The following is a 22,656-nucleotide window of genomic DNA, read 5'->3' on the forward strand; positions in this document are numbered from 1 at the left end:
CAGGAATATCCCAATGTTTATAATCAGCAATACCGCCAATTTGATAGATTTATAATCAGCAATATCCCAATGTCCATAATATTATTATTATTATTATTTTTTTTTTTTTTTTTTTAAGAGACCAATTTGTGATGCTTTTCGGTTTATTTCTAGGATTTTTTGTAGTGCATAACTTATTTGTTGCTTAGGTTAGGGGGATTAGAGTTAGTTGGATTGCTCTTGAGAGCTAAAAGGATTGGTAGCCTCTAGCATCATGAGTGAGTTTTTTTGTTCTTTGGATATGATTAAATATGAGCCTCCCTCTAATGATCATAGTCTTAAGGAGTAACGTAATTGTAATTGTTCTATTTGTGTTATTTGTAGTTGTAATTGCAGGGTCTGCCTTGTTGGTTGCAAGCTTGCTGATTACCCTGTTATGAGATGCTTAAAGAGATGAACCATAGTTTAATTTTCTAGGACAATTAGATAGTTTGCACTTACTTTTGAGCAATAAAAAATTGATCATAGACTAAAAGGCAATGGCATGCTAAAACGAAAAACACTTTGAATTTGGTTTCATAGCATTGAATCTTTGTGTATTTTATCAATAGTCTAGAAATAAAACTCAATGAAATTCTAATTTTTTCTTGGATTTGATGGTCACAATGTTTATGCAGAAATGGCTGTTCTTCTCATTTCCTCGCTAACCCATCATGCAAAACGTATACCGCTTGAGTGAGTGCGTCTGCTGATTCTAAGCTTCATTCCTTTGACAGATTGTGAGATTTCTAAAGAAGGGTAAATTGTGAAACCATGCAACGCCCAAATACTGAAAAATGCAACGCCCAAATACTGAAAAATAATGTTGTGCCACTAACTTATGGTCTGTGGCACCTTTGTGGATATTTAGAAATATACATAGTTATTGTGGTTTACGCTTGCTGGGTGATTGATCTACTTGATAAGGATATACATTTAAGAATGTAATGTGCTCTTTTATGATGAGCATAAGCAATTGTGAAATCTAGTACTCTTTTGCGTGAAATAATGACGCATCTGGTGTTACCAAACCATACATTTTCTATATGCTGATTTGTGGTAGATTCGTTTTCAAGACATAATTGGTTCTTAGAGACTCATTACCGCAGCATATTAGTTTTACTTAGTTGGAAACAATATATATAATATCATTTACAAACGCAAGTAGTTTTAGTTTTCTGTTCTGTGCTTGGGAACTTATAAAATTTAGAGAAAGCTATTCATGTCTGCATGCTTTAAGATGCTGGTTCCACGTGCACAATTGCTAGTAAATTTAATAAAAAGAGAAATAATATGACATCATAAAAAGAGTAGACGAAAACGAGGTTTTCTAAACACTTGGCTCTTTCTCCATCCATATTTAGTGGACACTTCTCTCTCTTAATTAAACTTTAGAGTATTCTTTATTTTCTCATTTAATTTCAAGATCCGAAAAATGGAAGGAAATAATGTAGCTGGAGGTGGTGCAAAACCAAAACTTGAAACGTTAAAAATGAGAGAAGATAATCATTATGGTCCTCCTCAATTTGGACCAGATTCAACAATTTTGACTTGTTCTTCTGACCAAGTCTCCGTTTCATCACCAGTCACGACAGCTGCTGCTAAACAAATTACCGAAAATCATTATAAGAATTATCTCTTATAAATTATAAAGATGAACCACTAATGGAATGGTTTGAGAGAGAGAGACTGACGTGCATAACAACCGGTACATTTATTCGGATTCCTTCGTTGGCAGAATATTAAACAAGCATGTCCAAATGTCCAATGAAGCCCCAGGTGGATTTCCAGCAGCTTTCCAAGTCCACTGCCAACTTTTCCTACACGCAGTAATTTCAATTACAAGACATGAAAAAACCCCTTTTCAATAGCAGCAAAAGTTCAAGATTGCTGCCAAAAGGAAAGCACATTCTCTCAAATCTCAACACAAACCTCCAACACACCCCTGGATATCCCTGGTCTCCGGGGATTGTCACCCAAGGTTCAGGTTGGTTGGATGCACTTAATAATGCAAGAGTTGATGGTGCATTTGCTCATATCAATCAATGAGATCACAAAACTTAATCCAAATTTCAACAGATAAGAATAACAAGTTAGCAGAAACAAAAGTAACGTGCAGAGTTGGATGGAGGAATATGATCGCATAATTGGTCCACAAATCAAGCTAAAAACACCTAACCTTTTTGTCTTAAAGCCACGTTCTTCTGTTGTCTGCTTTCTACCTTGCCCTTGATAAACCAATAGAGACCGCAGCAACCAAACAAACAGCAGTAAGCACTGACCACATCACCTTATGCTGCTGATAAAGCATGAAACCAGGTCTCTCTTTGCCTGGAACTTCAGACTTTGAGATCACATCTTTTTCCACCTGATCATCGATCACATCCCCTTCTACCGTTGGATCTCCGCATACGTATTCTACAACATAGTCTGTGGGAGGAACTATACATTCTCTCTCTTTTGCATGCTTTTCACTGCCACAACAACGGGCTCTTTCTTCTATAAAGCAGAAGCAAAGCGCATGGTGCATGTTGTCAGTCAATGAAAATTTGAAAAAACAATTAAGAAACGCTAAACCATATAAAAGAGAGAATAAAAATGATGCATTATCCAAAATATGAAAATGCTCAGGGAAAAAAATAATAATAAATAAAAAGAAAATCCCCCAACCCCAAACCAACTTACTTAGGTTAAAAGACTCATGTCTTAAGTTCCCTTTTGAACCTGAAATTACGCAAATATACCTAAACTCTCTCAAGACAAAGGGGAATTTGTGTCACCATCATGTCAACTTAATCCCACAACATAAACCATCCCTTTAAAGTTGCCATTAATTTTCAAAGTTATTGTGATTTAAAGTTTGGGAAGGGGAATACTAATACGGTTTCCCTATTGTTTTCAGAAATCAGCTATGTCGAATGGTCATGGTTGCATCTCATGATATAATCACTGGATTAGCTTGTGTTTGAGGAACCCACACAACCACCGAGTAACCATAACAAGTTAACAACAAAACTGGGTAATTAAAGAGTAGTGCACATTAAAAAGAAATGGTTAATAATTAGGAATACCCTAACCCTAACCCTAACCCAATTTAAAAATTCAATTAGATTGAACAATTAAAGGTTCAATCCTTTCTTGTCGAATCAGTATACCAAACCATATGATGGTTTAGAGTGCAAATTCATTCTAATTGGGAATTTGACTTGAACTTAAGTTCTAAAGGAGATTAAATAATCTTAGAAATTGAATTTGGTAGATTTATATCCTTCAAGATACACCTCTAGATGGGCAATTTTAGGCTAGAGAAAGAAAGCAAAGAGATGGTCGTAGGACAGATTTGTGTGGACAGTCTAAATTAAACTAGGTGTTTGGGATTAGATTAAATTAAATTGCATACAATAAAACTAAAATAAGTGGATTGTCAAGAGGAAGACAAATGGCCACTGACTTAATGGAAAACTTCTAAACACAAGATGAGTCAAATTTGGTCTAGAAATGTTATGCTGTGTGTGTGTGGGGGGGGTGTCTCATTAAACCTGGAAAAATGAAAGATGAAAAAGACCTCGAGTAATATTTCTTCTACACTGTTCATTTCTTCAAAACGAAAAAAAAATCATAAACAATAGGGAAACCTACAGTAACCGTGTCTGTGTCTCCACTAATTTGTCATCACTAGGATAAATTTTGGCATCCACAATTTCTCAAAGTCCTTTTTAACTCTCCAAACTTTTGACAAACCAAACAAATTTGGGAACCGAATAACCCGATCCATCTAGCTGCTATAACTGTTGGAAATTGAAGGGAAGGTTTGGAAGCTTTTATACCACTTTCAATAAGGGGTCATCATTTAGGCGTTCAACAAAAACTTTGAACTTAATGCTGTTGAGGGTGGTGTTGGTTGAGTTTACTCAATATTGTCACTCTAGATAATTAAAACCAACATGTGTTGAGAAAGATGATATAATGATAAAGAAATCACCATTTGCGTATCCTCCGGAGTGGTCATCTTTACTGAGGGCATCTCTACTAGTGCACACTTCCAAAAATCTGTCCGCATCAACCACCTATCAAAAGACGCATAGCTTGCATGTAAGATTAACTGAAACGTGGAGATACAAAGTTTCTATTTCTTATATAAAACCTAAGGGCACTGTTTGGCAGTGTGGACAAGGAGTCCCTATCCATGAATAGATGACGTGGTATACATATTTTAGTTGTCTAGTGTTTGGTTGGTAACAAACTTGAATACTGTATATAACCCGGTGGATTGCGGGAACAGAAAAGCGGGTATATGGGAATCAAAGAGAATATGAGAGATACGGCTAATCTTGTTTCCCTAACTAGGAGAGAGAAACTAAAATAACAAAAAAAGGAAAAGAAGCCGAAAGATTTTTGCTGGAAAGTCGAAACCCTTGCTCCAGTCGTCTTCTCCAAACTTCCAACTAGCTAGTTGCTCATCGTTTGCAACTCTCTCAGGTAAACTCCTTTCTCGATATTAAACTGTTTTATTAAACTCTCGATATTAAACTCTCTCAGGTAAACTAGTTCACTTCTACAACTCTCTCGATATTAAACTGTTCTGTTTTATGTTTATTTTTTATTTTGTTTCGATAACTATGTTAAACTGTTTTATACGTGATATAAAACTCTTGGTTTTAATATTGGAACAGAGCGATGAACCTTTGAGGGGGTGGAAGGCTTTTGTTCAACACTAAAATCACAAGGCTTACATGCATGCGATGTGTCAATCTGTAGTTGTAGTTGTAATACTTCAGAACAATATCATATGATTGTATTACTTCAGTACCTTTCTAGGCTAGCTATATATAGTATTTCCTGAGTTGTGCATGGTGGGGCAACTCTCAACTTAAATATGTTGTATGGATAAAAAACAATCTACTTTAATTTGAGGCGTGGAATTGCATAATGATCAATGTATATGAATCTAAATTTTACCTCTGAATTTAATTTGTCTTCTCTTTTCCAATTTGTTTAACAAAAGTGGAATTGGTTTTTGGATAAGAAAGGAAATATAATATGACCAGAACACTGAAAGGTAGACTTAACTTTCTCCTTTGTTGGGTTGGGGGAGGGGGGTGAATGTACAACAGCTACCTCAACTTTGTTCAACTGACAAAATGAAAACCATCAGCATTTTGCCTTTGATCACCTTTTCACAGAAGTACTTTTCTTTTTCCTTTGTGAGAGTCGGCCATCTGGGTGATCTAGCTAGTGACATCCAACGTTGTGCATGTGAAGACCATATTTTATTTCTCCATCTTTTCCTCTTTTACTTTGATTAACTTACTACTTTAGTTAGTTATTGATTCTACTATAACTTATTGGCGGTTCGCTCGATTATCGGCGCATCGTGCATCTTGTACTCAAATTGATTTTGGTTTATGGAGTCATGACTATGATAAATATTTCTTTCATTTAGAACAAATGGAAAATGAGATGAAGAATGTTCAAGTCCCTTCAAGTAAGAGGACCAATTGGACAGCACCAATGGATCGATATTTTGTTAAGCTGATGGTGGATCAAGTGCACGACGGGCAATACCTTGATGGTCAATTTAGCAAACATGCTTGGAGGCAAATGGAAGAGAAGTTTAAAGCTAAATTTGGGACTTCTTTTACAACTGAACTTCTAAAGAATCATTATCGAGCGTTGAAGAAGAACTACAATTGTATAAAGACTCTTCTAAATGAGAGTGGATTTGGTTGGGATAATGAAAGAGAAATGGTTTATGCTGATCATGATCATGTTTGGGATGATTATATCAAGGTACTTTCTTGGTCCTTTAATTCAATATAAGAACTTACTATTTTTTCTTAACAAAAAAATAATTAGAGACCTTTATATACTTATTATTATGCAGGCCCACCCAGAATTTAATATGTGGAGAACTAAATCTATGTCTGGCTATGAGGACTTATGCATTGTTTTTGGTGATGGGGGTGCCACTGGAAAGTACAGTCGTGCACTTGAAGAGAAAGATGTGGCTAATGAAAAATCTAGTACGACGAATGCAGAAAATTTGAATGGAGAAGGGTCTCAAAGTCCAATTCTTGCTGGCGGTGGTCTAGGTTTTGATACTCAAGAACCTATAGACTTAGATAATGAAGTTAAAACTCCCAAACCACCCAAAAGAAGTCGATCAACAACACCATCAAACTCTCATAATGCTAAAAAACCACGAAAAACCACTGGAGAGGGTATGGTAGAGGCAATTCATGGCATGGCAACTGCAATTACTGAAATGGCTCGTAATAAGAAGAAAGAAGTTTCTGATTCTAGTGTTGAACTTACACAAGAAGCAAGGTTGATTGTTGAATTAGAAAATGTGCCTGAGCTTGATAACTTAGCTTTCATGCAAGCTTTAGAGCTCCTCGAGGATGAGAAAAAAGCAAGGGTGTTCATGGGATTAAGGGTGGAGAGGCGAAGGGAATGGTTGCTATTTCATCTTCAGAAAAACTAATTTAGGATGTGGGAACTAAAGTGGTGATCTATTTTTATGTATGTTGCTGAAAATGTGTATTTTGTTGGAGATCATTAGGTGCTTTAGTTTTTATAAGTGAGATTTATAACGTGGGGACTAATGTGGTGATCTATTTTGTATGGTGCTGAAAATATATATTTTGTTGGGATTATTAGGTGTTTTAGTTTTTTACGAGTCTGATTTAGAAAGTGGGGACTAAGCAAAGTCTGATTTGTTTGTTTAGATTTATATTTATTTAGACTTTTCTTATCCTGTGCATTTCATTTCATATTTATTTGAAATATACACGTAAAATGAAGAAAGAATAACTTACTGCTAATATGTTGTTCATGATAAACAAATTACAGTGTCAACCAAACACAGGACAAGTTAAAACCGTGACAGAATAATTGAGGACCAAACAATTTCCTGATTAATCATCTTTATGTAATACATCTGCAGAATTGGAACACCTAATCAGTGTTAAGCAATACAAAATCTTCTGCGGCCAAACAGAGCCAAGATGAACGAGATATGTTCCAAAAACATTCAAAAGTAAGAAGGATTCCGGAAATTGGAATCCCTTGCAATCAATAGGACCAATGGATATTACCATAGCGTCCTTTATGTACATGTGGTGTTAGTCAATGTGCCACACATAATTTATGGCTGGTTTCAGTCAATCAAAGGCTGGATAAAGCTCGACAAGTCTCCAACCCATTGATTTGGTAGATCATAATCCACCATCCCATATTGAAATCTGGTCCTCTAATATGTTGATTCGAATCTGATTTCATAGAATTGCATCAGACCAGGTCATGGTTTAATCCGCTCCAATAGTTTTTTAAGGCTTAATTAGGTTTGGCTGGGCCAAGACGACTTGAAACCATTCAGATCATTTACAATCACGCCTTGACATTTTGCTGTCAAGAATCCGGACGGAAATTGTTATTAGAACGGTTCTGAACACACCTTGGTCGGATTCAACAAGAGCCACACCCGAAATAAAGAGACATGTTATAAAGTCAGTTCTGATATTCTTGGATCAAAATTAATTAATTATTCCCTTCTCCAAATGGAGCTAAAGCAATAACAGCAAGTGGCTTAGTGCCATATTGGTACAGACTACAGTAGGCCTTGGGTTCAATTAGTTATATTCCATGTCCATTCAAAATGACAATCTACGATTTATATTGATCAACATTGGACCTACTGAACCAATACATAACCAGGTTGTATCTAGGCATTCCTTATCAAAATAGTGGAATCTCACGAATAAAACGGGTAAAAAAGGTGTTCTCCATGCTTCCGGACAACCAGATTACCTAAATGATCACCTTACAGATCTCTAGCGTAAAGTCTTCGCCCAAGTGGATGGGAGGTCTTTCATTCCAGAATAGACTGTGGTTTCACTCTTCCCAGCACAACTAATCTCTCTGTGGTATTTGTTTGCACTTCTAACCAGCGCTTGATTGATGAGGATTACAACTGAAATGATTTTTCGGTTTAAGGTCCCACCAACCCTATTTCGGTTCAAGTAACCAAGCTGAAGGTTTGGCCAGGCTCAAAGGCCTCAAACCTATATCATCAGCTTGAATCCAACACGTTGACAAACCAAAACCATCCTACTAAAATTTTATTATTGCAAATGAAGAAGGAAGTTTGGAGAGCAAAGAGAGTACTGCCATGTAAGCTCTGATGTACATAAGAAAATTATAAGGTTTTACATAATGGAAACTTCCTAAAAAAACTGGATTCACCAACTCCCCATCCCTCAAAAGAAGAGGCCTAAAACCCACCACCTGGCAAAACTCTTTACAACGTACAGTTGACTCCAAACCGAAAATCAGACTAGATCCTAAAGAAGAAAACACAACACAAAACAAGGTTAACCATCTCCCTAGAATGTCATGATTTATTTTATGCTTTCTAAGTTTGTTTATTGCAAGGACACACCCCAAAACAACGCAGAAATAAAAACTCCAGAGAAACTTTGGTCCCTAAAACAACAGAACAAGGAAAATCTTGAATAAGCACAGTACTGCCCCAAGCACACATTCAAGAAAGGGACAAGGAAATTCTTGAACAGGCACAGTACTGCGCCGAGTACACATTTACAAAAGGACAGATATATAGTAATCTAACCAAGCACTCAATAGGCTTGCAGATCATCTAGCTACTTTAGGTAAGTGTTTAGAAGAGAATGTAGTGTATTTTGTACCTCCTCTTGATCTTCAAAGTGATATTATTGTAAAAGAGGAGGTAGCTAATAGGCTGTACACTAGGTTGGTTTCTTAATACAGGTGAGGGTCTGCCTAACCCTAGCTTAACCTTAAAAAAAAAAAAAAAAAACCAAGCACTCAATAATCGGTTGTCCCTGGAATTAGAACAGGTTTAACAATAATGCGAAAGTAGAGGCTAGACTAATAATCTCTAACCCAACCAATGCTCCTAACAAAAAAAAAATCACACCATCTCAAGATAATATCTAATTTCTAGTAAAAAGAGTGGTCGAATATGATCTTATAAAGGCAGTAAGAATTACGTAAACTAGCTGGCGGAAGCTTCAAATTCACTAGATTGATGTACCACGGTACCAAGACGAGAGAAGGAGATGTGCTACTGGCTGCAGTTTTGTTTCAATTGAGTGAAAAGCCCTTTATATTGGGTCTGTTTTGTTTTAATATGTTTTCCACTAAAAAAAACTACATTAAAAAAAAAGAAAAAATAATAATAATAATAATAATAATAATAGTAAAAATACTCAAAAAATACTGCCCTAGTGCATGTCAAAGACGTATCCCCAACGTAGCTGAAATTGTAAGATATATAAGAGAAATCGGATTCAATCAAAAGAGAGTGATGAGAGAGAAGTTCAGGAAAAGGAGAGAGTGACAAGAGATAAGTTCAGGAAAGTCAGACGTACGTGCTGCTGCTGTTGCAGTTTTGTTTCAATTAAGTGAAAAAACCCTTTAAATCGGGTCTGTTTAGTTTTAAGACATTTGTAACGTAAAGAACACAAGAAAAGTAAAAATGTTCAAAACATACTGCCTGTGCATGTCAAAGGCGTATCCCCAACGTATCCAAAATTGTAAGATTTTATAAATAAATCAGATACTCCATATGGAGTATCAGACACACTGAGGGTGTACGGAGCGTATCCGTGTCTGATACATATCAGACACAAGTACTTCGCCTATCGAGAAGTATCCGTGCTGCATAGGTTATAAACATAAGCCATTAGAGCTCATTGGTGCTTTTTGAGTCAACAAGCTTGTGTTTAAGGGTTGAATCCCATGGCTAAAATCTCGTCTGTCCCATACTGATGAATATAGTGTTGTTTATTGGTATTAAAAGAGTGATTTTTGGATTAAATGCGTGTAGATTTTAGGATTCTTCTGAAATCCCCTCTCTCGGACCAAGTTAGGGTTAATTACTTAATTTAGCCTTAACTTATGATTAGTGTTTAATTGGCATCCAACAAAAAGTTCCAAATCACACTCTAACTCACTCTATGGAGTGTGAGAAAGAATGACACATAATAAACGAAAAAAGGCACACAAAGGTAACACGAATTGCCCATCCCACCAACTTCTTGAGAAACATCTCAATCACAAGGTCCCAAACACAAAGAGAGTCCAACCCAGAGATATGAGCCCTTTACCACCCCCAAGTTTTTTGTTATCTCGGTTATCTTTCCAAACAGCTGTACAACTAGCGAAAAAAAACAGGAGAAAAGGGTTTTCCTTGTCTACTACCTCTAGAAAAACTAAATTTAGATTTGTTTGGGTGTGCCATTTGGCGGGGGACGGGACACGGACGTCACCTTAAAGTAAAGAATAAAGGCTGTATAACTTCCATAAGTTTGCATTTCAATTCATGGATACCAAATAAAGTTGTCAAGGCATTGGGAGCTTCAAAGAGAGAAAGAGATTCAAAAAATACTCACAGTATCAATTGTGAAGGCATTGAGAGCTTTAAATTCGTATTCGGTAACGAGATAAAAGTTGAAATGCACTGCCCGACCTTTCAATGGAAAAGGTTAGACAAGGAAGTTTCGCAGGCTCAGTAGGCCTTGCATAGGGATGGAAAATAATAGAAAACCGGTTATCCTCTAGGTGAACCAAAATGGGATCCTCCATATGAATATGGGGAAAACCTTCTCTAACCCGCTAACAGGTACAGATCTGTCATAAAACTCATCGGATTCATCGCCGCACAATCCTCCTGAATCACAGTGATACATAAAACCGTCTACAAGTGGCATTTGAGTAACAATACCGTAATTTCGAGGACTGTAAAGGAGCGTTTTCGTTTTCTCCTGATTACAGTAGAGGAGGACGAGATGGGTTTGGACTTTGGATGGGACCGAGGTCGCTGTGAGCGAACTGCCTACGTATCTTCTCTCGTTTTTCCTTTTCTTGGGGAGAGAAGAATCAGGTCCGACGTAGTTCCAGTAGATGGTATTTATAGGATTTTGGGAGTGGAGATCCTTCAGACACGTGTACCCTTTGTGTACAAATGTAGGGTAGAGATCGTGAATGAGTGCTGGAGTGGTTTTGGTGTAAGTCATACTCTGATTGGGAGTTGGCGCGGTAGTCCCTATTTCCGGTGGTGGGAAATACAAATAAGATTTTGGCAATGATTACATCCGGTGGGGCGCTCTGTCTCTGGCAAAGTGTTCGTACTGAAGTATCTTTGTTCGTACCACCTACTTGTAAGGAGTTGCTCGCAGATCGGTCTTGGAGGTCGATCGTTGAGGTCGCTTTGTGCTTCGCCCGCAAAAACACACCTACTTGTAAGGAGTCGCCGCAGACGGTCTTGGAGGTCGATCGCGTTGAGGTCGCCAGGCTTCGTCCCCGCAATGTTCCTTAGTGGGGATATTGCTCCCCTACACGCCCTCTCGGTAGAATGGTTTGGGTTCATGCAGCGATCCGGCGAGAGAAGACTCAACACTTGGGTGAAGCATGAGCGAGCTATGGAGATCGCTCTGTTTGGGATGCACCGAGTTGGAACCGGCGGAAAAAAAAATTTTTATGTGTTCTTTGTCGCGTGACGTAATCATAGCAGTTGAAAGGAATCGTGTCGCCGCGTTATTCGAAGTCGAAAAGACAGGTTCCTTGGACACGCAGTGTGGGCTATATCATAGGCCGTAATCATAACTTCTTGGGAACCGAACAAAGGTTGTGCAAAATCAAAATTGAGGCAACCAAAAAGGCATTTCCAGGCTTCTTCTTCCGCAAAAAACGCAAGCTAGGGCTTTGCAGGTGAGTGCTTCTGTTGCTGTTTGCTTTTCATTTTCGCTTTGCTTTCTTCTCATTCCAGTAGGGTTTATTAAGTTGGTAGGTCAGTGTTAGGTTATAGGGTTTAGGGTTTGGTGATTCGAGAATAAGGTGACATTACAATGTCGGATTCTGATGACACTCGTTCGGAAGAGGTACGGGAGGTTTCACTGAGCTGTGGAGAGTATGAAGAAGAGGATGAGGATTCGTTGAGCGGCGGTGATGATCGGACTGTAGTGGAAGAAGAAGTTAGGGTAGAGGAGGTTAATAGCCGATCTGGGTCAGAGGATGAGGTGGCTAGTACGTCTGGTCGAGGAGGGATGACGCCAGCAGGTGACCCACCCCTAAGAGCTGTAAATCAGCGGGCTGCCAAATTAAGTTTCGAGCTGAAAGGCGTATGGGATTAATGTGCCCGACCGGAAATATAACCTAACCTAGGCCGAAAGTGAAAATGTTCGTAGTGAGGGGTACAAGCCTCCGAATGGTGGAGTAATCATATGTGAAGGTCAGCTGAGAGCGTTCATGCAGCTACCGTTCTCGAAATTGGTTTGTGACTTCTTGAGTTATTGTGGGAAGTCTCCATGTCAGTTCGTTGGCAACACCTGGCGACTATTCAGGGTGTTCAATCTGTTAAATGCGAGTGGGGAATTCCACATAGGTGTGTCTGACATAATAGAGCATTACGTAATGAGGCGGTCTGGTAATCTGAACTTTAGCTTGCAAACCATGCCGACGCGCTTCATGGCGTGGCTTGATGGTGTAAGCAATGAGGCCGGACGAGGAGGCCATTTGTTGCTAGTGGGCAACCATCGCGCCCGATGGATGTAGGTTGCGAACTAGGATGTAGTAGTCTAGCCGGTGGGTAGGATTGGCTTCCCTCTTGTTGTGTTAGTGGGTGAGCCACCGCTCCTCTAACCGGTTCATCTCTTTGTTTTGTTTGCGGATATTCCCAATGCGGACTCGAACTGATCGTGGGGAGATAGAAAGGTTCGCACGGTTGAGTCGGGAACAAAAGCGAGCTAAGCTTCCGGAGTTTGCTCATTTCTTTGAGGAAAAAGGAGGTGCTGCGATCCGGGAGAAGAGGAAGGTGCAAAAGGAGCGAGCTCTAAGTCGGACGAAGCGAAGGGTGATGGAGAAGCGTACAAGTGATCTGATAACACGGGAGGACCGAGACCGGGCGCGGGGCGTCTCGAGGCGGCGTCCTATTGTGGAGGCTGCGGGGGCTGGAAGCTCGAGCTTTTATCCCGGAGGACTGACCATTGATGCTCCCCGGGAGTTGGATCAGAAGCTAACTTTTCTGCTCCTCCCAGGGGTAGGTCGGAGAAGAGGAGAGCTGAAGTGGCTGAGCCAGAGGGAGCTCGAATGGCTAAAGTGGTGCGACATGCCCTGGGGGAGGGCTCGAGTGGAGGAGGTGGTGCTAGCTAGCGGGGCCGGAATCGGCGCGCCCCGTCTGGCGTCATGGACTTGCCACCTTCGGTCGCGGGATCTAGTCCGCCTCGACAAGGGACGGAAACCCAAATCCGGTGAAAGCGGGGCTCCCCGTAAAGGCGAAGTGGAAAAGCGGCCCGGAGTGGCGATGAGCCGAGGCCCAATTTGTGTACCGGGACGAAGCACGGAGGGCAGGCGTGAATCAAAAGCGCACCGACCGCGGCCTTGTCGAAAGTAAGGTAAAGCGGCTTTGTTCGGAACAGATCGCCTGGATGGGAACCGCAAGGAATTGGATGAGAAGGGATCGGCGGATACCATACGTCGGATGGAAATCGCGCAATGTCCGGTAATGCGAGAATTATCGTCCGTTAGTATAGCATGTTAACCTATGTTCGTTGCTTTGATCCGTTTATGCGTGTGTGCATTGTGGCGGCTTTGTCACGGCTTCCAAAAGTTGAAAGAGATTGCGATTCAGCTTGAAAAACGGATAGGGAGTCCGGGCCGGGTTAACGGAAGAGCTGAAAACGCGTCTGGACGCCGCCAATGATGGAGCGTGATGAGCTCGAGGGTCTGCGGAAGGCACATGAAGCTCGACTCTGCCGAAGATGCCGAAAAGACACCGGGTTTGAAGATCCGGGCGAAGTTAGAAGGAGCGGAAGGTAATGTTCGCCGCAATCGTGGAAATTGGGAGGTCAACGATTATACCCTCGCGACCGTAAGAAAGTTGCTCGGGGCGCTACTAAAAAGGCATTTACGATCCGGATGCTTGACTTCACGGAGATCCGGAAATGGATTACAAAGCTTTGAAGGAGGAACACGCCGCGCCGCGTCCGCACCCGCGCTGGAACAGTAATGAGGAGACGTCGGTGGGGCGATTGGGTCCTCCTTGATCATACCAGAAACCGTGGTGTCCGGCGAACTGCTGCACCTGATGCTATGAGATGAAGCCGAATCGACGGGATATCGATCGAAGTGGAGGGAAGGCTCTTTGAGGTTGATGAAGCGTTTGAGCCCCGGCGAATCGACCGTGGTGCCCATGGAGAGCGAAATGTGAATTTATTTTTGTTTCTTGTCGCCTTATATATGCCGTGGATACAATAGAACTGGTTTCCTGGGGTAACCTGGGCAGTTCGCTTTTCTTGTGTTGTTATACTATGCTCTTGAGCAAGCTGGTACCCCGTGCTACTTCGGGGTAACCATGTGATGTTACTATTTGTGTAGCCGGGTTGGATTTCCTGAGTAGTCTCAGCAACTCGGCTAAACAACGATCTGTATAAGAAAACTGGTAAACCAGGTCGTTCCTTGTTTTCATGCGGTGCTGGCTATATGTTTTGCTTTGTGTGCTTGACTCGTTTGCTTGATCATAGCTGATTGTGATTAGACTGCGCATAACAGAACGTGGTAGATGCGGTGCGGTGACCACTTAGCTGCTGATGACTGGCAAGCTTGGATGAGCGTCCTGCTGTTGGGTTATACCGCCGAGACGTTGTTCGAATTGCGATGTATTCAGTGCGGCAAACCGAAGTGTTTCTTCACGTGCGTGACACGTGTAGGGAGGCGAGGGGTTCATGGTACATAATGATGGCGGGCAGATGGCGTTTGGCATCTCAAGGCAATTATGAGGCGCCTAGGAAAAGACGTTTCCTAAGGAATATAAACGGTTCTTCGCATACCATCAAGGTATTTGGCCATCGTTGAGTCTGCGCTGCTCTCTGTCTTCTTCGCTCTACCCTGTCGCCGTGCTCTGCTCTTCTTGCTTCTTCGCCAGGTACGTGATTCCTTCTTTGTAAATGTTATTCCGTTTGAGAAATACCTAGAGTAAGTGTTAAATGGGTGCCGTGTAACTTTTTGCTAGGTTAGGTTAGGATGGCTAGATGTCGCGCGTTTGTGGAGAGAAAACGCCGCCACTATCAATGGAGGAAATGGAGTTTGAGCCTCATGTTCATGGCGATCGGGGAAGAGAAAGGTTGCGGATGGAAACGAACGGGCGGTCATAAACGATCGAGGAGAGATAGTCGCCCTATCTGGCGGCATTGTATTCAGGTCGCCACAGCGAGTGGGTGAAACTACTGGTCGCTTGGTGGAAAGCACAACGAAGTTAGGGCAAGGTCCCGATTCTGCATGTGAGAGTTCGGCCCCGCCATGTAAGGATGTGGGGAGCGAATTCTACTACCTGGGGAAGACGGGGAAGAAGCGGATGGTAAAACGCTCGGACTGTAGCTTCCACTCGGCTCCCATAGCGACTAGCGTTCTGAAGGGGATTGTGCTAGATGGTGATAAAGCAGAGGTTGAAGACGAGGACATGGGGACATTACTGGGGACGATGGATATGGCCGCTTGTTTGGTGAGGTCCTTATAGCTTAAGCTGTTGTACCGACTTTCAGTGGAGTCTGGTGGTCTAACTGTGTTCATGCAGTTTCTTGCAGGGTATGATAAGCTGAAAGATGCTGTGCAGCGTTCTGAGACTAGTGGTAACCCGCACGTGGAGCTGGGGTTGATGCGAGCTGCGTGGGGGGTGGACAAGAAGAAACTAGAAGTGATGTCCACCAAGTACCAGAACGTAACTGCCGAGAACGCCAGATCTTGGTGGACGGATATGACCGAAATTGGAAAGGGAATTGGCGGTTGGATCGCTTTATCGAAGAAGAAATGTCGGGAAGGTGGCGCTGAAAAGCGAAGAAGGCGATATCTTGAATCTGATCGCCTATGCCGCCTCGACGAAAAGTATGACACATCGAGGGAAAACGATTGTCGGGCGAGGAAGAAAAGCCCGAAATCGTGTGATCTTTGAGTCACTCGATATCTTTCCGACTAAGCGCCCGGAAGACAAGCATGTCATTACTGAGAATTGATAAGGTGATCGCCATCTGACTCTGTTAGTCTTAAGTGGTAAGTGTAGTCTACATTTCTCTCTCTTATATCGAGAAACAAACAATAGAGTTGTGTTTTCGGGCTTGCCCCGAAAGCGGTTCGCCCTTTGTTTGAAGGATTTGGTTTCATGCCGAAGCCGCAGTTCTATACTTTGTTTAGTTTGTATGAGACGCCGATCTGGATTTTCTGGGTAATCCCAGCAGATCGGTGGGCATATCTATTGCAATGCTCGATCGAATATTGTTATTGGTTGTGTTTCGCATGCATGTTATGTGTTCTGTGTATGATGCATGTAGCTTGCGATAGCTGAGTGTCTGCGCGTGGAAAGCGTTCTCGTTTTAGTCGACCCTAGAAAGATAGGTCCTGGACGTTACAAGAATTGGAGAGGCTAAGTAGCCCGTAAAGCTCCCCGAGAGTGCGCTTTCGGTAGGCGTTCTCGCTTTAGTCGATCCTAGAAATATAGGTCCTCGACGTTACAAGAATTGGAGAGGCTAAGTAGCCTGTGAGCTCCTGAGAGCTGTCTGCTCGCTGAGAGCGTTCTCGCTTTAGTCGATCCTAGAAATATAGGTCCTCGACGTTACAAGAATTGGAGAGGCTAAGTAGCCTGTGAGCTCCTGAGAGCTGTCTGCTCGCTGAGAGCGTTCTCGCTTTAGTCGATCCTAGAAATATAGGTCCTCGACGTTGCAAGAATTGGAGAGGCTAAGTAGCCCGCGAGCTCCCCGAGTCGCTCGCTTTCGAGGCGTTCTCGCTTTAGTCGATCCTAGAAATATAGGTCCTCGACGTTGCAAGAATTGGAGAGGCTAAGTAGCCTGTGAGCTTCGTGGGTAGTGTACTCTTTTGCAACCTGGCGAACGACCAGTTGCGAGTCACTAAAGACTTGGAGCTCTTCGACACCGAGCTGCAGCGCCATCCTTAGTCCCCTAATTAGCGCTTCGTACTCCGCTTCATTGTTGGAAGTTGCAAAATCAATGCGGACTGACTTTTCAATCATATTTCCGTCGGGGGAAACTAAGACGACTCCGATGCCGCTTCCACCGAGATTACTCGAACCATCCACAAAGAGAGACCAATGCGATTTGACTCCCGTTTTTGTGTCTGGGAGCTCGGTTTCTTGTTCCCAGTTGGGGTCCTCGACTTGGAAATCTGCTAGGAAATCGGCGACGACCTGACCTTTCTGAGAAGTGCGGGGGACGAACTCTATGTGGTGTTCTCCGAGTTCTTCGGCCCAAACTGCCATTCGAGTAGTCTTGTTTTCTTTGCGAAGGACTTTCTTCAATGGAAGGTCGGTAAGAACTTTGATTTGATGTGCTTGAAAGTACGGCCTGAACTTCCGTGCGGAATACAACGCAAAGCAAGGACGGCTCGTTCCAGGAAGGAGTAATTCTTTTCGGCTGGCGTGAGTGTCTTACTCGTGAAGTAGATCGGCTTCTCTGAATTGTTCTCCTCTTTAAAGAGAACTGAGCTGATGGCGAAATCGGAAACGGCCAGATAAAGCCCCAGTGTCTCTCCATATACTGGTTTGGCTAAGACGGGAGGCGTGGTGAGATACTCTTTGAGAGTAGCGAATGCATGAGGACATTGATCGCTCCATGAGAACGGTTCGCCTTTTTTGAGGAGCTGCAGGAACGGTCTACATTTATCTGAGGCCCTTGATATGAACCGGTTGAGCGCCGCGACCATTCCCGACAACTTCTGTATCTGTTTCTTTGTGCGTGGATCGGGCATATCTAAGAACGCTCGGATCTGGTCAGGATTTGCCTCGATCCCGCGCTGCGACACCTGATACCCTAAAACTTGGGAGGGCGCCCAAAGAGGCATTTTTCGGTTCAACTTCATGCCCGTGACGGGCGTGAACCGGAGAACGCTTTGTTCTAGGTGGGTGAGGTGATCACCGGCTTTTTGCTTTTGACCACCATGTCGCCAATGTAGACCTCCATGGTGTCGCTTTAACATGTCTTGGAACATATCCGTGACCCGGGCGTTGGTATGTCGCTCCGGCGTTCTTCGGACCGAATCGGGACGCGTTGTAACAATAGATCCCTTGCTCCGTAATGAACGAAGTCTTCTCTTGATCTTCCTTGGCGAGTGGGATTTGGTTGTACCTACCCATCGCACGCATCCATAAAGGAGAGGAGTTCATGACCACAGGTTTGGTCGACCGGTTAATCAATCAACGAGGCAAGGGAAAGCTATCTTTAAGCGCTTTGATTGACATTTGTGAAATCGACGATAAGTTTAACCGCGCCATTCTTTTTGGGGGCGGCAACAATATTGGCAATCCACTTTCGGGGTAGTCTACCTTTCTCGATGAAACCGACTTGCTTGAGTTTTTCGACCTCGTCATTGATGGCTTTTGAAAGCGCAGGATAGTCGGCGAGGTCGTTGTCGGACCGGTCTAGCATTGGGGTTCACGCTTTAATTTGTGGCAAGCGAGGTTAGGATCGATTCCGGCACATCGATATACGACCAAGCAAAAACATCTTTATTCATTGATAAGAAATTTACAAGTTGGGATCTGAGTGTGGGGTCGAGGTTAGCCCCTACATATACAAACTTCGGGTCGTCTTCTGTGCCAAGATTCACTTTTTCTTTTTCTACCACCGGGTTTTACAACCGTGGGCTAAGCACTACTTGGCGACTCACTTCGGAGAAGGGCGGAACTGGCGGTGGGGATCGGTCCGACCGTCGCCGATGGTGGAGCGACCTGTTTCGACGCAACGACGCCGGGGTAGCCACGAAACCGGGAGTGGGACCTGGCTGCAAACACATTGATGGTGCGGCTGCTATTGGCACTGTATGGCGGCATGGGCTGAGACGATCTCTGAAACTTTAACTGACGAAGCCACTGTCGTTGGGTCAAAGCTAGAGGTCTTCGCCGGTGCATTGAGGACTCGGGGAGCGAGTGCAGGTATCGGCATTGGAGAGGACTTCTGCTTGTAAGAGCCCCCAGCGTTCTGCTTGGCAGTTCGGGGTTGGACGTCTGCGACTAAGTCACGTGCCATTGTGTAGCTGGAGGGATCCTGTATGGTGGGAAGCAATTCACGAGCGGTCGCATCTGTTGATTGGACCTGGTTACAATGGTACGCTTCAAGTTGATTGCTTCTAAGCTCCATCATGCCTCGAGGTCCTGGGAAACGGAGAACTTGATGTAAAGTGGACGGTACTGCCTGCATCTGATGAATCCAGCGTCGTTCGAGGATGGCATTGTATGGCGACTTGCTGTCGAGAACGCAGAACCGAGTATTACAGGTAATCTTATCCTCCTCGAGCCCACCGATCTTGGGTAAGATAATGTCACCGATGGGGTCGGGCTCGAGCCATTGAACCCGTAAAGGGGCGATTGGGTCGACGAAAACGGACTTGGGGAGGTTCATCTCTTGCATGGTGTGGTAAAATAAGATGTCACAGAACTGCCCCAGTCGTCGGGGACGCCAGCTTTGATCGTCCCGGCCCGCTGATTTTGACATGAACGACCAATCGTCATTATGAGGAAGGCAGACTTTGCTTAAGTCGACCTCTGTGAAAGTGATATCGCCTACGCTGCGACCTGAACCATGCGGGGCGTGAGCTGCCTGTGAAGTAAAATGATAGACTTCCCGAAGAGCGCCAACCCGACGTCTTTTCTCGCGGGAAGAGGTCACGGAATCGTCCGGAAAGGTAATCACATGAATAGTCACGAGCATTGTCACGATCGGACGAGTGTTGCCTTCTCGTGGCGAAACGATCACGGGAGCCGCCCTCTACCGTGAGGACGAGCCCAATGCCACTTTGGCGGTGATGGTGAGGTGGAGACCGACTACGTACACGACGAGCCATCAACTTGTGACGCAGGTCGCCATCAGGAATGCTAGTGTAATGTTTGATATAACCCGGCTTCCACCGTCTTGGAGATAATGCTTGAGCCCCCAAAGATGCATCGGTTTCATGGCACTTTGCTTTATGAAATGCACAAAAGGCTTGCCGTCGATCCGCAGTCAGCCGATGTTTGGCCGGAAAAATGAGGCGCCGCTTTTAATCTTATCCAAGATGTGGACCGGGGAACGATCGTCGGAGACGATGAATTCTCTGTTGTTATCCGATCGCGGCACGAAGCTTTGGGGCATCGCGACTGGCGGCGCTTCTTGCCCCGGGGGGAACGATCTGAGACTTCGGCGACCTCGTGGCTCTCTGCTAAACCATGGAGTTTTAAAGTTTCTTGCAACTTGATGTACTTGTCCACGCGAGCGTAGAGCTCGGACAGTGTCTCTGGGCGTTCCTTCATCAACGACCTAGCTAGGTCGCTGTTTCGCACTCGGCAAGCATTGGAAAAGGCCAGTGTGGCGAAAGATTCTTTCAAGCCACTTTCCATGCACAGCAGTTCGGCCTTGAACCGTCCTAGGAATTCACGAATAGTTTCGCCCTCCTTGAATGATAATTGAAACAGAGAATCAAGATCTGCCTTCTTCCGCCTGTTGTGGACGTACTGGCTGGCGAACAAATCAGTAAGCTGTTCGAAAGTGTTTATAGAATCAGACTCCAGTGAAAAGAACCAATCGAGAGCGCCATCCTTGAGGCTGGCTGGAAATAATCTGCAGTGGAGATAATCAAACTCGGGTGAGCTGTAGAGTGCCAAACTCTGAATATAGCGAGCCACATCTTCGACCGGGCATGTCTTTGCCGTCGTACATGGGAAAGCTGGCCGGATAAAGTCGTGTGGAGGGATTTTATCGAGGACCTCTCAAGGGTGAACGGAGATCGCCGATCACGCCTTAAGCATCTTGTGCACAATCTGCGTGTCGAGTCCTTCTTCGCAGAGGTCCGCCAATCCTTTGGGATAACTTCGTTAAAATTTGGCGATTAACGCCATTGATCTTTGTGTTCGGCTCCGTTGCCGACTTGTTGTTGCTGATAACTATCCACCTGAGCGCGTAAAGTAGCATTTTCCTCCCTGAGCAAGGAAATGCTCTCATTCGTTATTCCTAACTGGTGGGCAAGGTTCTGAACTTGATCTTCTATGCTAACCATGCTTCGTGGGCTGGAGAGTTAGAGATGGATGAACTGATCTAAAGTGGCTCTCCAGTAATCGAAACCACAGACGGCGCCAATGTAAAGGAGCGTTTTCGTTTTCTCCTGATTACAGTAGAGGAGGACGAGATGGGTTTGGACTTTGGATGGGACCGAGGTCGCTGTGAGCGAACTGCCTACGTATCTTCTCTCGTTTTTTCCTTTTCTTGGGGAGAGAAGAATCAGGTCCGACGTAGTTCCAGTAGATGGTATTTATAGGATTTTGGGAGTGGAGATCCTTCAGACACGTGTACCCTTTGTGTACAAATGTAGGGTAGAGATCGTGAATGAGTGCTGGAGTGGTTTTGGTGTAAGTCATACTCTGATTGGGAGTTGGCGCGGTAGTCCCTATTTCCCGGTGGTGGGAAATACAAATAAGATTTTGGCAATGATTACATCTGGTGGAAGCTGCTACGCCTCCGGCAAAGTGTTCAGATCTTGAAGTATCTTTGTTCATACCACCTACTTGTAAGGAGTCGCTCGCAGATCGGTCTTGGAGGTCGATACGTTGAGGTCGCTTGTGCTTCGTCTGCAAAACACACCTACTTGTAAGGAGTCGCTCGCAGATCGGTCTTGGAGGTCGATGCGTTGAGGTCGCTTGTGCTTCGTCTGCAATGTTCCTTAGTGGGGATATTGCTCCCCTACAAGGACCATCGTCAAAAGCGAAATGGAGCCTTCTAGAAGTCCATTGCTTAGCAGCAAAATTATATCGGTGATAGGTTTTACTACAATCGGGAAAGATAAGAACCCCCTGGTTTCCCGGAAGGGAAGACCAGGCTGCGACTATACCTTCATAATAAACACCCATAGGAGATCCAGCTAGTGGTGACCATTTATCCTTGAGAATATGAAACTTCCATATCATCTCTTTTGTTGGTTGTTTGCCCAGAATTGATAGATTTTTTAACCTAGGGATACGCAACTAAATTTTCGTGTAGTAATATCAGGACTCATGATAGAAAACGGACGGAGAGGTGTGGGATTTGTAGTATTATTATTTTCTAAAGATTTTGAAGGATCAATAAGGTACCATGCTGTATAAGGAGGTTTGTCATCAGAATCTGGATCAGCATCGAACGTACCTCTTCCGCAAATACACTTGTTCTTCATCGAGTCGGTGACAAAAAATTGGTTTAGGGTTACTTCTTATATTTATAAAGAGGATGTGAGTCGGTCGCCACTCTAACCCTATCCTATAGGAATTCGTATTTTTCGTGTTGGTTCAATCCTACTAAATATAGTACCCAACCACAAAAATGGCATTCTAATGAAGTTGCTAAAAGGGTCTTAAATTTGGAATGAGTAAAAAACCAAGCCAAAGTTAAGAATTTTGCTAGCAGCTGCCATAATAAGCTCTGAGAGACGGACGGTATAGTTTCTGCCGTCTATTGGTTAGTTATGTACAGACACGACATAAACTATGTCGTCCATATCCCGTTTTAATTAAATGGACGGACGTCAGAAACTCTGACATCTGTAACTGGCAGATGCAAAAATTGAGAAATCTTGTTCTTCTTTTCATATACAAAT

At 43.4% G+C, this 22,656-nt stretch overlaps 1 protein-coding gene and 2 long non-coding RNA genes across 6 annotated transcripts; 2 read left to right on the forward strand and 1 right to left on the reverse strand.

Annotated features, from left to right (window-relative positions):
• The first annotated feature begins 116 nt into the window (after positions 1–116).
• LOC147492224 (uncharacterized) lies at positions 117–1,850 on the forward strand. Its single transcript, XR_015198789.1, has 2 exons — positions 117–257; positions 657–1,850. It is a non-coding gene; the product is annotated as an uncharacterized LOC147492224 (long non-coding RNA).
• LOC147492225 (uncharacterized) lies at positions 1,291–22,361 on the reverse strand. 4 transcript variants are annotated; one of them, XR_015198787.1, is made up of 5 exons: positions 22,157–22,361; positions 4,001–4,085; positions 1,951–2,517; positions 1,713–1,838; positions 1,291–1,616 (listed from the first exon to the last, which is right to left on the reverse strand). It is a non-coding gene; the product is annotated as an uncharacterized LOC147492225 (long non-coding RNA). The 4 variants fall into 4 exon arrangements; XR_015198786.1 differs by lacking the exon at positions 22,157–22,361 and adding an exon at positions 10,452–10,791 and having other exon boundaries at positions 1,291–1,619; XR_015198785.1 differs by lacking the exon at positions 22,157–22,361 and adding an exon at positions 10,452–10,789.
• On the forward strand, positions 4,179–7,023 carry LOC147492226 (uncharacterized). The gene is made up of 3 exons (XM_086566150.1): positions 4,179–4,497; positions 5,462–5,808; positions 5,903–7,023. The coding sequence occupies exons 2-3, from the start codon at positions 5,467–5,469 to the stop codon at positions 6,500–6,502; spliced, it is 942 nt and encodes a 313-aa protein (XP_086422276.1). The 5' UTR covers positions 4,179–4,497; positions 5,462–5,466; the 3' UTR covers positions 6,503–7,023.
• Positions 22,362–22,656: the final 295 nt, after the last annotated feature.

The sequence above is a fragment of the Coptis chinensis genome, chromosome 6 (assembly GCF_015680905.1).
Source record: "Coptis chinensis isolate HL-2020 chromosome 6, ASM1568090v1, whole genome shotgun sequence".
Classification (NCBI taxonomy): domain Eukaryota; kingdom Viridiplantae; phylum Streptophyta; class Magnoliopsida; order Ranunculales; family Ranunculaceae; genus Coptis; species Coptis chinensis.